Below are 17,674 nucleotides of genomic sequence, written 5' to 3' on the forward strand. Positions count from 1 at the left end.
AGAGAGTGGGCAGTGAGATTAGTTTGGGGACTGATGCAGGGCTATGGGGAGAGAGCAGAACAGTGGGATTAGTTTGGGGACTGATACAGGGCTATGGAGAGAGAGCGGGGCAGTGAGATTAGTTTGGGGAATGATGCAGGGCTTTGGGGAGAGAGTGGGGCAGTGGGATTAGTTTGGGGACTGATACAGGGCGATGGAGAGAGAGCGGGGCAGTGAGATTAGTTTGGGGAATGATGCAGGGCTATGGGGAGAGAGTGGGTCAGTGAGATTAGTTTGGGGACTGATGCAGGGCTATGGGGAGAGAGCAGAACAGTGGGATTAGTTTGGGGATTGATACAGGGCTATGGGGAGAGAGCAGGACAGTGGGATTAGTTTGGGGCTTGATACAGGGCTATGAGGAGAGAGCGGGGCAGTGAGATTAGTTTGGGACTGATACAGGGCTATGGGGAGAGAGTGGGGCAGTGAGATTAGTTTGGGGATTGATACAGGGCTATGGAGAGAGAGCGGGGCAGTGAGATTAGTTTGGGGATTGATACAGCATTATGGGGAGAGAGTGGGTCAGTGAGATTAGTTTGGGATTGATGCAGGGCTATGGAGAGAGAGCGGGGCAGTGAGATTAGTTTGAGGATTGATGCAGGGCTATGGGGAGAGAGTGGGTCAGTGAGATTAGTTTGGGATTGATGCAGGGCTATGGAGAGAGAGCGGGGCAGTGAGATTAGTTTGGGGATTGATGCAGGGCAATGGAGAGAGAGTGGGGCAGTGAGGTTAGTTTGGGGACTGATGCAGGGCTATGGGGAGAAAGCGGGCAGTGAGGTTAGTTTGGGGATTGATGCAGGGCTATGGGGAGAGAGTGTGGCAGTTCGATTAGTTTGGGGATTGATGCAGGGCCATGGGGAGAGAGTGGGGCAGTGAGATTAGTTTGGGGATTGATGCAGGGCCATGGGGAGAGAGTGGGGCAGTGAGATTAGTTTTGGGATTGATAAAGGGCTATGGGGAGAGAGTGGGGCAGTTAGATTAGTTTGGGGATTGATGCAGGGCTATGGGGAGGGAGTGGGGCAGTGAGATTAGTTTGGGGATTGATAAAGGGCTATGGGGAGAGAGTGGGGCAGTTAGATTAGTTTGGGGATTGATGCAGGGCTATGGGGAGAGAGTGGGTCAGTGAGATTAGTTTGGGGATTGATGCAGGGCTATGGGGAGAGAGTGGGGCAGTGAGATTAGTTTGGGAATTGATGCAGAGCTATGGGGAGAGAGCGGGGCAGTGAGATTAGTTTGGGACTGATACTGGGGTCTGGGGAGAGAGTGGGGCAGTGAGATTAGTTTGGGGATTGATACAGGGCTATGGGGAGAGAGCGGGTCAGTGGGATTAGTTTGGGGATTGATACAGGGTTATGGGGAGAGAGTGGGTCAGTGAGATTAGTTTGGGGATTGATACAGGGTTATGGGGAGAGAGTGGGTCAGTGAGATTAGTTTGGGATTGATACAGGTCTATGGGGACAGAGTGGGGCAGTGAGATTAGTTTGGGATTGATACAGGGCTATGGGGACAGAGTGGGGCAGTGAGATTAGTTTGGGTTTGATACAGGGCTATGGGGACAGAGTGGGTCAGTGAGATTAGTTTGGGATTGATACAGGGCTATGGGGACAGATTGGGGCAGTGGGATTAGTTTGGGGATTGATACAGGGCTATGGAGAGAGAGTGGGTCAGTGAGATTAGTTTGGGGACTGATGCAGGGCTATGGGGAGAGAGTGGGTCAGTGGGATTAGTTTGGGATTGATACAGGGCTATGGGGAGAGAGTGGGTCAGTGAGATTAGTTTGGGGACTGATACAGGGCTATGGAGAGAGAGCGGGGCAGTGGGATTAGTTTGGGGACTGATGCAGGGCTCTGGGGAGAGAGTGGGTCAGTGGGATTAGTTTGGGATTGATACAGGGCTATGGGGAGAGAGTGGGTCAGTGAGATTAGTTTGGGGACTGATACAGGGCTATGGAGAGAGCGGGGCAGTGGGATTAGTTTGGGGACTGATGCAGGGCTATGGGGAGAGAGTGGGTCAGTGGGATTAGTTTGGGATTGATACAGGGCGATGGGGAGAGAGTGCGGCAGTGGGATTAGTTTGGGGAAAGATTCAGGGCTATGGGGAGAGAGTGGGCAGTGAGATTAGTTTGGGGATTGATGCAGAGCTATGGGGAGAGAGTGTGGCAGTGAGATTAGTTTGGGGATTGATGCAGGGTTATGGAAAGAGAGCAGGGCAGTGGGATTAGTTTGGGGACTGATGCAGGGCTATGGGGAGAGAGTGGGTCAGTGAGATTAGTTTTGGATTGATTCAGGGCGATGGGAGAGAGAGTGGGGCAGTGTGTTTAGTTTGGGGATTGATGCAGGGCTATGGGGAGAGAGTGGGGCAGTGAGATTAGTTTGGGGATTGATACAGGGTTATGGAAAGAGAGCAGGGCAGTGGGATTAGTTTGGGGACTGATGCAGGGCTATGGGGAGAGAGTGGGTCAGTGAGATTAGTTTGGGGACAGATGCAAGGCTATGGGGAGAGAGCAGGACAGTGGGATTAGTTTGGGGCTTGAGACAGGGCTATGAGGAGAGAGCGGGGCAGTGAGATTAGTTTGGGACTGATACAGGGCTATGGGGAGAGAGTGGGGCAGTGAGATTAGTTTGGGGATTGATACAGGGCTATGGAGAGAGAGCGGAGCAGTGAGATTAATTTGGGGATTGATACAGGGTTATAGGGAGAGAGTGGGTCAGTGAGATTAGTTTGGGATTGATGCAGGGCTATGGGGAGAGAGTGGGTCAGTGAGATTAGTTTGGGGACTGATACAGGGCTATGGAGAGAGAGTGGGGCAGTGAGATTAGTTTGGGGATTGATACAGGGTTATGGAGAGAGAGCGGGGCAGTGGCAATAGTTTGGGGACTGATACAGGCCTATGGAGAGAGAGCAGGGCAGTGAGATTAGTTTGGGGACTGATGCAGGGTTATGGGGAGAGAGTGGGTCAGTGGGATTAGTTTGGGATTGATACAGGGCTATGGGGAGAGAGTGGGTCAGTGAGATTAGTTTGGGGACTGATACAGGGCTATGGAGAGAGAGTGGGGCAGTGAGATTAGTTTGTGGACTGATGCAGGGCTATGGGGACAGAGTGGGGCAGTGGGATTAGTTTGGGGATTGATACAGGGCTATGGAGAGAGAGCGGGGCAGTGAGATTAGTTTGGGGACTGATGCAGGGCTATGGGGAGAGAGTGGGTCAGTGGGATTAGTTTGGGATTGATACAGGGCAATGGGGAGAGAGTGGGGCAGTTCGATTAGTTTGGGGATTGATGCAAGGCTATGGGGAGAGAGTGGGGCAGTTCGATTAGTTTGGGGATTGATGCAGGGCTATGGGGAGAGAGTGGGGCAGTGAGATTAGTTTGGGGATTGATGCAGGGCTATGGGGAGAGAGTGGGGCAGTTCGATTAGTTTGGGGATTGATGCAGGGCTATGGGGAGAGAGCGGGGCAGTGAGATTAGTTTGGGGATTGATAAAGGGCTATGGGGAGAGAGTGGGGCAGTGAGATTAGTTTGGGGATTGATGCAGGGCTATGGGAAGAGAGCGGGGCAGTTAGATTAGTTTGGGGATTGATAAAGGGCTATGGGGAGAGAGTGCAGGGCAGTGAGATTAGTTTGGGGATTGATAAAGGGCTATGGGGAGAGAGTGGGGCAGTGAGATTAGTTTGGGGATTGATGCAGGGCTATGGGAAGAGAGCGGGGCAGTTAGATTAGTTTGGGGATTGATAAAGGGCTATGGGGAGAGAGTGCAGGGCAGTGAGATTAGTTTGGGGATTGATGCAGGGCTATGGGAAGAGAGCGGGGCAGTTAGATTAGTTTGGGGATTGATAAAGGGCTATGGGGAGAGAGCGGGGCAGTGGGATTAGTTTGGGGATTGATGCAGGGCTATGGGAAGAGAGCGGGGCAGTTAGATTAGTTTGGGGATTGATAAAGGGCTATGGGGAGAGAGCAGGGCAGTGGGATTAGTTTGGGGATTGATGCAGGGCTATGGGAAGAGAGCGGGGCAGTTAGATTAGTTTGGGGATTGATGCAGGGCTGTGGTGAGAGTGGGGCAGTGAGATTAGTTTGGGATTGATACAGGGCTGTGGTGAGAGTGTGACAGTGGGATTAGTTTGGGGATTGATACAGGGCTGTGGTGAGAGTGTGACAGTGGGGTTAGTTTGGGATTGATACAGGGCTGTGTTGAGAGTGTGACAGTGGGATTAGTTTGGGGATTGATACAGGGCTGTGGTGAGAGTGTGACAGTGGGATTAGTTTGGGGATTGATACAGGGCTGTGGTGAGAGTGTGACAGTGGGATTAGTTTGGGGATTGATACAGGGCTGTGGTGAGAGTGTGACAGTGGGATTAGTTTGGGGATTGATACAGGGCTGTGGTGAGAGTGTGACAGTGGGATTAGTTTGGGGATTGATACAGGGCTGTGGTGAGAGTGTGACAGTGGGATTAGTTTGGGGATTGATACAGGGCTGTGGTGAGAGTGTGACAGTGGGATTAGTTTGGGGATTGATACAGGGCTGTGGTGAGAGTGTGACAGTGGGATTAGTTTGGGATTGATACAGGGCTGTGGTGAGAGTGTGACAGTGGGATTAGTTTGGGATTGATACAGGGCTGTGTTGAGAGTGTGACAGTGGGATTAGTTTGGGATTGATACAGGGCTGTGGTGAGTATTGGGGAGTATTGCTGTGACAAAGACCCAGAATTGTCACGAAAATAAAAGCAAATACTGCGGATGCTGGAAATCTGAAATAAAAACAAGAAATCACTCAGCAGGTCTGACAGCATCTGTGGAAAGAGAAGCAGAGTTAATGTTTCGGGTCAGTGACCCTTCATCCCAGAATTGTCACAATGGGCCAAATGGCCTGCTTCTGTTCTGCAAATATCTATTGTTCTGGACCTCACATCTTATTTTATAATTTCACCATTTGGTGTATGCTTCCTCTCCATATTCTTCCTGTCTGAATGTTTCCTGATAATTTCCTTCGCAGCTACCCAGACTCCTTACTTTTGTCTCAACCACAAATGCTGAAGCTACTGCCTCCTCTACCCACATCCATATTGCTGAAATATCAAGATAGGTAAATGATCTGAGCAGTGACTCAGGGCGGTCCTGCTATTTTACCTCCTTCAGTCCAGGAAGCGTCCATTGGCCATTTGCCACTGCACCCTGATCCTTGTCCTGTAACCAGCTTCTCATCCCTTCATTTCATCTACAAGTCTGCTTTGGTAGGTTATCATGAAGCCTTTTCAAACTCCATAAACTCAGCCTTCATTTCCTGTATCGATACACTGCTAGTTTCTCAAACATGTCTATTATATTTCCCTTCATTTGAATTTCTAGATGATCCTTAATTTTATCCCATTTCTTGGCTCTCGAGGCAGTCCCCAATACCGATGTTAGGATGACTGGGAATCACCCAATGCCGATGTTAGGATGACTCTCCTGCAGTTATGTTATTCATCCCTTTTAGCTCTTTCTCAACCAAGTGGTTATATTGGTAACTGCAGGGATCTGGCACTTCTTCCATATCCAAGGCCTCCATAGGAATTTTAGAGCACAAAAAACAGGCCATTCGGCCCAGCTGGTTTGTGCTGGTGTTTATGCTCCACATGAGCCCCTTCCCACCCTTCTTCATTACATCCTATCAACATATCCTTCCATTCTTTTCTCTTTCATGTGCTTACACATGAGCATAAGAAATAGGAGCAGGAGAAGGCCATTCGGCCCATCGAGCCTGCTCCACCATTCAATAAGATTATGGATGATCTGATTGCGGCCTCAACTCCACTTTCCTGCTTGTCCCCCATGACCCTTGACTCCCTTGTCAATTAAAAATCTATCTAACTCAGCCTCCACTGCTCTCTGGGGGAAGGGAATTCCAAAGATTGACAACCCTCTAAGAGAAGAAATTCCTCCTCATCTCTGTCTTAAAAGGGAGACCCCTTATTCTGAAATTGTGCCCCCTAGTTCTAGATTCCCCCCATGAGGGGCAACACCCTCTCAGCATCCACCCTGTCAATCCCCCTCAGAATCTTATACTTTCAATAAGATCACCTCTCATTCTTCTAAACTCCAATGAGTATAGGCCCAACCTGCTCAACCGTTCCTCATAAGACACCCCCTTCATCCCAGGAATCAGCCTAGTGAACCTTCTCTGAACTGCTTCCAATGCAAGTATGTTCCTCCTTAAGTAAGGAAACCAAAGCTGTACTCAGTACTCTAGGTGTGGTCTCACCAATGCCCTGTATGGTTGTAGCAAGACTTCCCTACTTGTGTACTCCATCCCCCTTGCAATAAATGGCGACATTCCCTTTGCCTTCCCAATTACTTGCTCTACCTAATGTTTTGTGATTCATGTACAAGAACACCTCTGGACCGCAGCATTCTGCACTCTCTTTCCTTGTAAATAATATTCTGCTTTTCTACTCTTCCTGCCAAAGTGGACAACCTCACATTTTCCCACATTATACTCCAACTGCCAAATTTTTCCACACTCACTTAACCCTATCTATATCCCTTTACAGACACTTTGCTTTCGAAACATAGAAAGTAGGAGCAGGAGTAGGCCATCTGGCCCTTCGAGCCTGCTCCACCATTCAAAAAAGATCATGGCTGATGGTCTAATTCAGTACCCTGCTCCCGCTTTCTCCCCATCTCCCTTGATCCCTTTGGCATTAAGAAATATATCTATCTCCTTCTTGAATATATTTAATGACTTGGCCTCCCCTGCCTTCTGCGGTAGAGAATTCCACAAGTTCACCACCCTCTGAGTGAAGAAATTTCTCCTCATCTTGGTTCTAAATGGTCTACCCCGTATCCTGAGACTGTGACCCCTGGTTCTGGACTCCCAGCCATTGGGAACATCCTCCCTGCATTGAGCCTGTCTAGTCCTGTTAGAATGTCATAGGTTTCTATGAGATCCCCTCTCATTCTTCTAAACTCTAGTGAATATAGGCCTAGTTGGCCCAATCTCTCCTCATACGTTAATCCTGCCATCCCAGGAATCAGCCTAGTAAATCTTCTTTGCACTCCCTCCATGGCAAGAACATCCTTCCTCAGATACGGAAACCAAAACTGCACACAATACTCCAGACGTTTCACCAAGGCTCTGTATCACTGTCGTAAGACATCCTTGCTCCTGTACTCAAATCCTCTTGCAATGAAGGCCAACATACCATTTGCTTTCCTAACTGCTTGCTGCACCTGAATGCTTACTTTCAGCGACTGGTGTACAAGGACACCCAGGTCTCGTTGCACCTCCCCCTTTCTCAATCTATCACCATTCAGATAATAATCTGCCTTTCTGTTTTTACAACCAATGTGGATAACCTCACATTTATCCACATTATACTGCACCTGCCATTCATTTGCCCACTCACCCAACTTTGGAGCCTCTTTGCAACCTTCTCTTTACAGCCTCCTCACATATGTTCCTCGCAAGTTTACTCTCATACTCAATTTTCTCTGCTTAATCAGCCTCTTTGTCCTCCTTTGCTGAATTCTAAACTGCTCCCAATCATCAGACTTGCTGCTTTTTCTGGCAATTTTATATGCCTCCTCTTTGGATCTAATACTATCCCTAATTTCTTTTGTAAGCCACCTTTCCGGTTTTATTTTTGCGCCAGACAGGAATGAATAATTGTTGTAATTCATGCATATGTTCTTTAAATATTATCCATTGCCTATCCACCATCAACCCTTTTCGTAAAGTTCCTCAATCTACCATAGCCAACTCGTGCCTCATACCTTCATAGTTTCCTTTATTTAGATTCAGGAGCCTAGTTCCAGATTCAACTACTGCACTCTCCATCTGAATGAAGAATTCTATCATGTTATGGTCACTCCTCCCCAAGGGACCCCGCACAACAAGATTGTTAATTAGTCCTTTCGCATGGCACAATACCCAGTCTAGGATAGCCTGTTCTTTAACAAAAACAAGAAATGCTGGATTCACTCAGCAGGTCTGGCAGCATCTGTGGAAAGAGAAGCAGAGTTAACGTTTCGGGTCAGTGACCCTTCTTCCGAAGAAGGGTCACTGACCCGAAACGTTAACTCTGCTTCTCTTTCCACAGATGCTGCCAGACCTGCTGAGTGAATCCAGCATTTCTTGTTTTTGTTTCAGATTTCCAGCATCCGCAGTATTTTGCTTTTATTTTAGCCTGTTCTTTAGTTGGTTCTTCAACGTATTGGTCTAAAAACCATCACATACACACTCCAGGAAATTCTCCTCCACAGTATTATTGCTAATTTGGTTTGACCAATCTATATGTAGATTAACGTCACCCATGATTACATTTGTACCCTTATTGCATGCATCTCTAATTTCCTGTTTAATGCCATCCCTTACATCTGCACTACTGTTTGGGGGCCTATAGACAACACCCACCAATGTTTTCTGCCCCTTGGTGTTTTTTAACTCCACCCATACAGGTTCCACATCATGATTTTCTGAGCCAATATCCTTCCTGACTATTGCATTGATTTCCTCCTTTACTAACAATGTTACCCCTCCTCTTTTCCCTTTTTGCCTGTCCTTTCTAAGTATTGAATACCCCTGGATGTTCAGTTCCCATCCTTGGTCACCTTGCAGCCATGTCTCCGTAATCGCTACTATATCATAACCTTTTATATCTATTTGCACTGTTAATTCATCTACCTTATTGCGAATACTCCGTGCATTAAGACACAATGCCTTTAGACTTGTCTTTTTAACATTGTTAGTCATCTTAGCTTTATTTTGCGCTATGGCCCCATTTGTTTCTCATCCTTGTTTTCTCTATCTTCCACTTTTGCTTCTTACCGTTCTGTCTTTCATTCCTATCCTTGTTTCCCTCTCCTCTGTTTCCCTGCTCAGATTCCCATCCCCCTGCCATTCTAGTTTAAACCCTCCCCGACAGCTCTAGCAAACAGCACCCCGACCCCTCAAGGAAATTGGTTCCGGTCCTGCCCAGATGCAACCCGTCCAGCTTGTACTGGTCCCACCTTCCCCAGAACTGGTCCCAATGTCCCAGGAATCTGAATTTCACCCCCCGCCCCCCCGCCCCACCCCCCCAACAACACCATTTCTCCAGCCACGTATTCATCTGATATCTCCTGCTATTTCTGCTCTCGCTAGCATGTTGCGCTGGTAGTAATCCTGAGATTACTACCTTTGAGGTCCTACTTTTTAATTTACGTTCTATCTTCCTATATTCAGCTGTAGGGCCTCATCCCTTTTTCTACCTATGTCGTTGGTACCGATATGTACCACGACAACTGGCTGCTCACCCTCCCCCCTCAGAATGCCCTGCAGCCACTCAGAGACACCCTAGCACCAGGGATGCAACATACCATCCTGGAGTCTCTTTTGCGGCCGCAGAAAAGCCTGTCTGTTCCCCTTATGATTGAATCCCCTATCACTATAGCCCTGCCACTCTTCTTCCTCTCCTCCTGTACAGCAGAGCCACCCATGGTGCCATGAACTTGGCTGTTGCTGCTTTCCCCTGCGCCATCTCCCCCAACAGTATCCAAGATGGTATATCTGTTAGAGAGGGGGACAGTCACAGGGGACTCCTGCACTACCTGCCTTCCTCTACACTGCCTGGTGGTCACCCATTCCCTTTCTGCCTTTGCAGCATTTGCCTGCGGTGTGACCACCTCACTAAACGTGCTATCCATGATGGCCTCAGCATCACGGATGCTCTACAGTGAATCCTCCCACAGCTCCAGCTCCGTAATGTGGGTAGCCAGTAGCTGCGGATGGATACACTTCCTGCACACATAGTCGTCATGGACACTGGAAGCGTCCCTGATTTCCCACATAGCGCAAGAGGAGCATATCACGGTTGCAAGTCCTCCTGCCATGACTTACCTTTAGATTACTTAGTCACTCCCTTTAATTAAAAAATACTAATTACGCTAGGGGCCTTGTTCTACTCCAAACACTACCCACTACAATCTAAAGTCCTTACCTTAATTTTTGAAGCTACTGATAAAATCCTACTAAAAATCAATACAGTTGACTAGTTAAAATAAACCTTACTCAAAAAAAAAGCTACTCACTCATTCCTTATTATTAAGCTATTTACACACGCACCCTAACACTGGTGTACTAACTCAGCTATTTAGAGTCATTCCCTAACAGGGGTTACTCACCAACCAATCACCTTGCAGCTTTCCTGTGACGTCACTGCTCACTTTGTTTCCGAACTCCGGCGCGCCCGGACTCCTCTCCGCTGCTCTCCCAAAAGGTAAGTGATCCAGGCCGTGATCCTCGGGCTCTATTTTTTTTAATTCATTCACGGGATGTGGGCGTCGCTGGCCAGGCCAGCATTTATTGCCCATCCCTAATTGCCCTTGAGAAGGTGGTGGTGAGCTGCCTTCTTGAACCGCTGCAGTCCATGTGGGGTAGGTATACCCACAGTGCTGTTAGGAAGGGAGTTCCAGGATTTTGACCCAGCGTCAGTGAAGGAACAGCTCCAGCGACCCGGGTTCAATTCTGGGTACTGCCTGTGTGGAGTTTGCAAGTTCTCCCTGTGTCTGCGTGGGTTTTCTCCGGGTGCTCCGGTTTCCTCCCACAAGCCAAAAGACTTGCAGGTTGGTAGGTAAGTTGGCCATTATAAATTGCCCCTAGTATAGGTAGGTGGTCGGGAAATATAGGGACAGGTGGGGATGTGGTAGGAATATGGGATTAGTGTAGGACTAGTATATATGGGTGGTTGATGGTCGGCACAGACTCGGTGAGCCGAAGGGCCTGTTTCAGTGCTGTATCTCTAAAACTAAAAATCAACGTTCACATAGTTCCAAGTCAGGATGGTGTGTGAACTGGAGAGGAACTTGCAGGTGGTGGTGTTCCCATGTATTTGCTGCCCTTGTCCTTCTGGTTGGTAGAGGTCGCGGGTTTGGAAGGTGCTGTCTAAGGAGCCTTGGTGCATTGCTGCAGTGCATCTTGTAGATGGTACACACTGCTGTCACTGTGCGTCGGTGGTGGAGGGAGTGAATGTTTGTAGATGGGGTGCCAATCAAGCGGACTGCTTTGTCCTGGATGGTGTTGAGCTTTTTGAGTGTTGTTGGAAATGCACCCATCCAGGCAAGTGGAGAGTATTCCATCACACTCCTGACTTGTGCCTTGTAGATGGTGGACAGGCTTTGGGGAGTCAGGAGGTGAGTTACTCGCCTCAGGATTCCTAGCCTCTGACCTGCTCTTGTAGCCACAGCATTTACATGGCTGGTCCAGTTCAGTTTCTGGTCAATGGTAGCCCCTAGGATGTTGATAGTGGGGGATTCAGCGATGGTAACGCCGTTGAATGTCAAGGGGAGATGGTTAGATTCTCTCTTGTTGGAGATGGTCATTGCCTGGCACTATTTATCCGCTCCTCGCTCCGTGTTCTTCCCGCAGGTCCGCTCCTCTCCCGGAAGGTAAGCCTTTCCTACCTATCTTTGTATCACGAGCAGATTTATCTACAATACACTCGGTCCCTTCATCCAAGTCATTAATATTGATCGTAATATAGATTATCATTAATATAAGTCCACTAGTTACAATTTTCCACCCGGTAAATGACCCATTCATCCCGACTCTCTGCTTCCTGTTAGCTAGCCAATCCTCTATCCATGCTAATATATTACCCCCAACACCATGAGATTTATATTGTGTAGTAACCATTTATGTGGCACCTTATCGAATGCCTTTTGGAAATACAAATGCACAACATCTACTGGTTCCTCTTTATCAACCCTGCTCGTTAAACCCTCAAACAAATCTGTCAAACACAGCTTCCCCTTAAATGTATCTCTGCCAGTCACCTCAACCACTCCCTGTGGTAGCGAGTTCCACATTCCCACCACTCTCTGGGTGAAGAAGTTTCTCCTGACTTCCCCATTGGATTTATTAGTGACTCTCTTATATTGATGGCCCCCTAGTCCTGGTCTCTCCACCAAGTGGAAAAAGCTTCTCTACGTCGACCCTACCGAACCCCTTTCATCATTTTAAAGACCTCGATCAGGTTGCCCCGAGAAAAGAGCCCCAGTCTGTTCAACCTTTCCTGATATTTCTAACTGCTCAAGTGCTGGTGTCATGCTTCCAAATCTTTTTTCCACCTTCTGCAGTGCCTCAATTTTCTATTTTGTAATGTGGACACCAGCACCATGCACAAGATGCATCATCAGTGGCCTTGGGGCTTTTTAACTTCAATACAAAGAGAATGGCGACTTTAATGAGAAAGTAGCTGTGGCCGAGTATCAGAGGTATTAAATATGGGGATGTTGTTTCAGAACAGTGGTGAAGAGCAGTAGCTGTGGTGAAATGATTTGTTTAATTTCTATTGAAATGACAATGTGAACCGTCTCTCGCTTGTTGCATTGTGACAGGGGCGGAGAAAATACACCTCAAGCCGACGGCACTTTTCTCAAGCAACCTCCCGCCAAACATCTGGAGCTTCGGATAGAAGGCTGAGCCTGAGATGTTGAGAATAGCCATTGGCTGGCCACTGCTTCTCTGTGCCCTCTCCTGCAATGTGCCCACCGTGCCCGGCTACAGTTTCAATAACTGCATTCAGGATGCCAATCACCAGGGTACCTTCCAGTGCATCCACCGCTTCCTGACGCAGGTCTCCGCCGCCGTGTCGGACCTCCCGGCCAGCACCATGCACTTGAACATCTCCCACAACCTGTTTAGCCAACTGGGAGCGGGCAGCTTCCGCAGCCTGCCCAAGCTCAACACCCTGCGACTGGATTACAATCGGATTGAGAGAGTTCGTCAAGGGGCATTCAGCAACCTCACCAACCTGCTGGTCCTCAACCTGTCCTGCAACTGCATCAGTCATCTGACACCTCTGGGCTTCTCCGGACTCGGAGGGTTAGCTCACCTCCTGCTGCACCACAACCGCTTGACCACCATTGTACCCCTTGCCTTTGCCCCACTGGCAAACCTACAAACACTCGTCTTGCGTTCCAACCATCTCCACAACTTCTCCCATCTGGTGAGTGCCGTCACTGCCCTCAGTAACCTGACACTCCTAGATCTGAGCAATAACCACCTGGACTCCCTACAACATTCCACCACCCTCCCACCCTCTCTCCAGTCCCTCTACCTCTGTAACAACTTGCTCACAATCTTTCACTGCAAAAGAAATTTCCTCCACAATGTCTCCACCTTGAATCTGTCCAATAACAAACTCTCCAATGCGTTGGAATTTTCCAAAGTTGACCTGAGAAACATTTCCAATTTGATCCTCAAGAACAACCCCTTAAACATCACTGAGTTTCTCAAATATGGAGAGGTGGACTTGCAGAAGGTACAATACTCGGGCTTAGGGTTGCACAGCCAGAGGCAGCTGTCCAACCTGTGCCATCACCTGGGTAACAAGACCATGAAACGCCTGGTTCTTCAGAGCAATAAAATCTCATCCCTCACTGCCCATTCCCTATCCCAGTGTCCGCCGATCACCAGCTGGGATTTGTCCCACAATCTCCTCACTTCCGTCGGCTGCCTTGAGTTTGCATCCAAAAGGAAGCAAGTCGTTTCGTTCATTCTGGAACACAATAGAATCCAGACATTACCTTCCTGCTACAAAGATGGGAAGGCGGAGCCTGTTTTTCCAAAGCTGTTGTACCTATCCTTTCGCTACAACAGGATTTTCACCATTTCCAGTCACGCCTTCGCCTACGCCCTCCATCTCCAGACCCTGATGTTGAACATTAACAACATCGCTGTCATCAAAAAGACCGCCTTTTCCAACCTCACCAGCCTACAGCTACTCCGACTCGACAACAACCTCATCACGGACATCTACGAAGACACCTTCAGCGACCTCAGAAGTCTCCGGATCCTCAACCTCAGAAACAACAGGATCTCAATTGTCTTCAGCAAAGTCTTTGCAAACCTCAACAACCTGGAAATTTTGGACTTGGGAGGCAACAAAATCCGAAGCCTCACCAATCTGTCTTTCAGTGGATTATACAACCTGACAAAGCTTTATCTTGATAGGAACTACATAATCCATATCAGCAGGGATATTTTCAGCAATCTTCTGTTATTAAAAGTGTTGGACTTGACCAGTAATCAGATCAGGTACAATACTGGCTTGATCACAACATCTCCATTTGTTAACCTGACACATCTCCACAGCCTCAAACTACAAGCCCAGCAACCCCATGGCATTAACATTATTCCTCCAGAGTTTTTCAAAGGCCTCGTCTCTTTAAGTGATCTGTATATAGGCGGGAATAAACTGTCGCTGTCCAAAGATGTATTCGAAGACCTGAACAAATTGCGATTCCTCTCTATGCCTGATACTTGCAATGGGATCCATAGTTTGAGTCCGGGAATCTTCAAGAATCTCCAGAATCTAGAGAGACTCGACCTGGAAAATGTCGGCCTCCGATCCATGTCTCTTGACATTCTTGGAAACCTTTCTAACCTCAGGACATTGGTCTTGGGGAAAAACGCCATTCAGACCGTCAACAGCACAGTGGTGGAACACCTACCCTCCCTCACATACCTGGATTTACGGAAGAATCCCTTCCCCTGTACCTGTGCCAACAGCTGGTTCCAGAACTGGTCCCTGACCAACCCCAGGGTCCAAGTTGTCTATTTTTACAACCAGACCTGTGCAGACCGGCCGACCGAATACTTGTACAAATTCAACAATCAGGTTTGCTACTTGGACATTGGGCATCTCATGTTCCAAATAACCATGCCAGTCTTGATCATATTCATGTTCATCCCCATATTCTACGACAAAGGATACTGGCACATCAAGTATGGGTTTTATATTTTTCGCTCCTGGTTGAATGACTACAGGTGGCGAGAAGAGAGTCAGCAGAACTACATGTACGATGCATTCATCTCCTATAACTCCAACGACGAAGACTGGGTTCTGCAAGAGTTGGTGCCCAACCTGGAGACGAAAGGACCGCAGGGCTTCAAGCTCTGCCTCCACCACCGGGATTTTGAGCTGGGCAAATACATTGTTGACAACATCGTGGACAGCATCTACCAGAGCAGGAAGACCATCTGCGTGATGAGTCGCAACTACCTGGACAGCGAGTGGTGCTCGATGGAACTGCAGCTGGCGAGTTACAGGCTCTTTCATGAGTTGAAAGACATCGTCATACTCATCTTCTTGGAGAAGGTTCCGGACGCCGAGCTCTCAGCCTACCACAAGATGAGGAAGGTCATGAAAAAGAAGACCTACATCCAGTGGCCATCAGACATGGAAGCTCAGAAACTCTTTTGGGTCAAAGTGAGGGAAGCCATTAAAGGCAGCAGCTGCGCCAAAGAGGGGGAACCCGCCGTTGAAAGTTGAACTTCAAGTTTCTAAAAGCCCCCGCTGGTTTCCAGTTCCCTCTGATCTCAGAATTCGCTGCCTTGTGTCTTCATCCCCCTCCTACAGTCCCTCCTTATTGTTAATCTTGTCATTACTATTGTAGTGACCCAGGATAAGGTTAAAGAGACAGACGTAAAATGTAAGCACAGGATAAAGTTAATAATGTGGAACATCTGGCCCCCTATGACAGCTCCATATTGTCTTTCCATCCAGGATCTAGGCCAGACTTCATGTGGTGCATCTCCCTTTCACACCCCTCTCAGTCCGAAAGGGCCAACCCCTTATTCTGAGACTGTGACCCCTATTTCTAGATTCCTCAGGCAGGGAAACATCCTCCCAACACCTACCAGGTCAAGACCCTTAAGAAATTTATATGTTTCAATGAGATCACCTCCCATTCTTCTAAACTCCAGAGAATATAGGCGTAGTCTACTCAATGTCTCCTCACAGGGCGAGCCCCTCATCCCATGAATCTGTCTAGTGAACCTTCATTGCACTCCCTCTAAGATAAGTATTTCCTTCCTTTTGAGGAGAGATCAAAACTGTACACAATACTCCAGATATGGGGATCACACCGAGGCCCTATATAATTGCAGAAAGACCTCTTTACTCCTGTATTCCAATCCCTTTGTAATAAAGGTTAACACACCATTTGCTTTCCTAATTGCTTGCTGTACCTGCATGTTAATTTTCTGCGATTCGTGTACAAGGAAACCCAGGTCCCCCTAAATACCAACATTTCCCAATCATTCACCATTGAAAAAAATATTCTGCTTTTCTATATTTCCCACCAAAGTGAACAACTTCACACTTCCCCACATTATACTCTGTTTACCACGTTCTCGCCCATTCACTTAACCTGTCTATATCCCTTTGCAGTCTCATTGTGTCCTCCTGACAGTTTACTTTCCCTCCTAACTTTGTACCATCAGTAAACTTGGATACATTACACTCAGTCCCTTCATCTAAGTTGCTGATATAGATTATAAATAGCTGAGGCCCTGGCGCTGATAGAATCAGCACGGAAAGAGGCCATTCGGCCCATTGCGTCCATGCCAGCTCTCTGCAAGAGCAACTCACCTAGTCCCGCTCCCCCGCCTTTTCCCCTTAGGCTTTCAGATTTGTTCTCTTCTTATCCAATTACCTCTTAAAAGCCATGGTTAGATCCGCCTCCACCACATTTTCAGGTAGGGCATTTTTGAAGACCTCTATCAAATCTCCTCTCAATCTTCTCTTGTAAAGGAGAGCAGCCCCAGCTTCTCTGATCTAAAGATGTAACTGAAGTCCTTCGTCCCTGGAAACAGTCTTGTGAATCTTTTCTGCGCCTTATCTAATGCCGTCACATCTTTCCTAAAGCGCGGAGCCCAGAATTTGACGCAATACTCCAGCTGAGGCCGAAACATGCTCTTTGAAAGCTCACCAGAACTTCCTTGCTTTTGTACTCCATGCCTCTATTTATAAAGCCCAGGATCTTGTATTAACCACGCTCTCAGCCTGTCCTGCCACCTTCAACGACTTATGCAAATCTGATCAATGTGAAACCACTTGAGCAGCTCGACTGCATACACCCTACATTGGTTCAAACACTCCCATTCTAGCATAATTTCGAAACTAGATCTCCCACACCCCGCTGCTGAGGTTTCAGTGGTTCCAAGTTCAGACGGTTCCGCTGGTGACTGTGACCTATAGTTGTTGCGGCGTTGAGATACAGGGAACGCAATGTCTGCCACAACTCAGCTGTAAATTTGTCCTTGGCCACTTCCCTGACCTGTGTCTCGGTTAAGGGGTAGGCACCAGTAGATGCACTGGCGTTCTCATCTGACGTCCAGTGACTAGTTCATGAGGGGATACCCCGTCACTTTGCATCTTGTACCTTGTATACCCATGAGTATCAGTGGGAGGACTTCATTCCACTTATGGTCCTGAGCAAGGAGATTTTTATGGATAGGATTTTTGAGGGTACGGTTCATGCATTCCACAATACCTGAAGACTGGGGGTTGTACGCAACAAATCCCTAATAGCTTTAAGGTAACCTGCATTACCTGCCCTGCGAAGTGATCTGACTCCACCATCTACAGTAGCCCCCATCGAGAAAACACTTCCCTAACTAGGGTGTTACGACCGGGTGAGGAAGGGGTCTCAGGCTCCCCCATTCGCCTCTTTCCTGGTTGGCCAGGGTTTAACTTTTAAAACTCTATTTTTTTAGCTTCACCTTGGCCAGTCCTCACTCACTGCCCTCTAATTGCTAACGCAAAATAAACCAATCAGACAGGTTTTCTTATGTTTAAACAAAAAAGGTGTGTGTTTATTAGCCTTAACACTCTAAC

The 17,674-nt window shown here is 47.9% G+C and overlaps 1 protein-coding gene across 3 annotated transcripts in view; it reads left to right on the top strand.

Annotated features, from left to right (window-relative positions):
• Window positions 1–16,010, top strand: part of tlr21 (toll-like receptor 21) — a 38,693-nt gene extending 22,683 nt beyond the window's left edge. Inside the window, exons 2-3 of one of the 3 annotated variants that reach the window (XM_068022775.1) lie at window positions 10,191–10,267; window positions 12,387–16,010. In XM_068022775.1, the coding sequence (XP_067878876.1) occupies window positions 12,479–15,325 (2,847 nt within the window). In that variant the 5' untranslated portion in view covers window positions 10,191–10,267; window positions 12,387–12,478 and the 3' untranslated portion in view covers window positions 15,326–16,010. Of the gene's footprint in view, window positions 1–10,161; window positions 10,268–12,386 lie in introns of those variants that run through there. The other 2 variants (XM_068022776.1, XM_068022777.1) reach the window with 2 other exon arrangements.
• The last annotated feature ends 1,664 nt before the right edge of the window (window positions 16,011–17,674 follow it).

The sequence above is a fragment of the Heterodontus francisci genome, chromosome 46 (assembly GCF_036365525.1).
Source record: "Heterodontus francisci isolate sHetFra1 chromosome 46, sHetFra1.hap1, whole genome shotgun sequence".
In the NCBI taxonomy this organism is placed as follows: Eukaryota; Metazoa; Chordata; class Chondrichthyes; order Heterodontiformes; family Heterodontidae; genus Heterodontus; species Heterodontus francisci.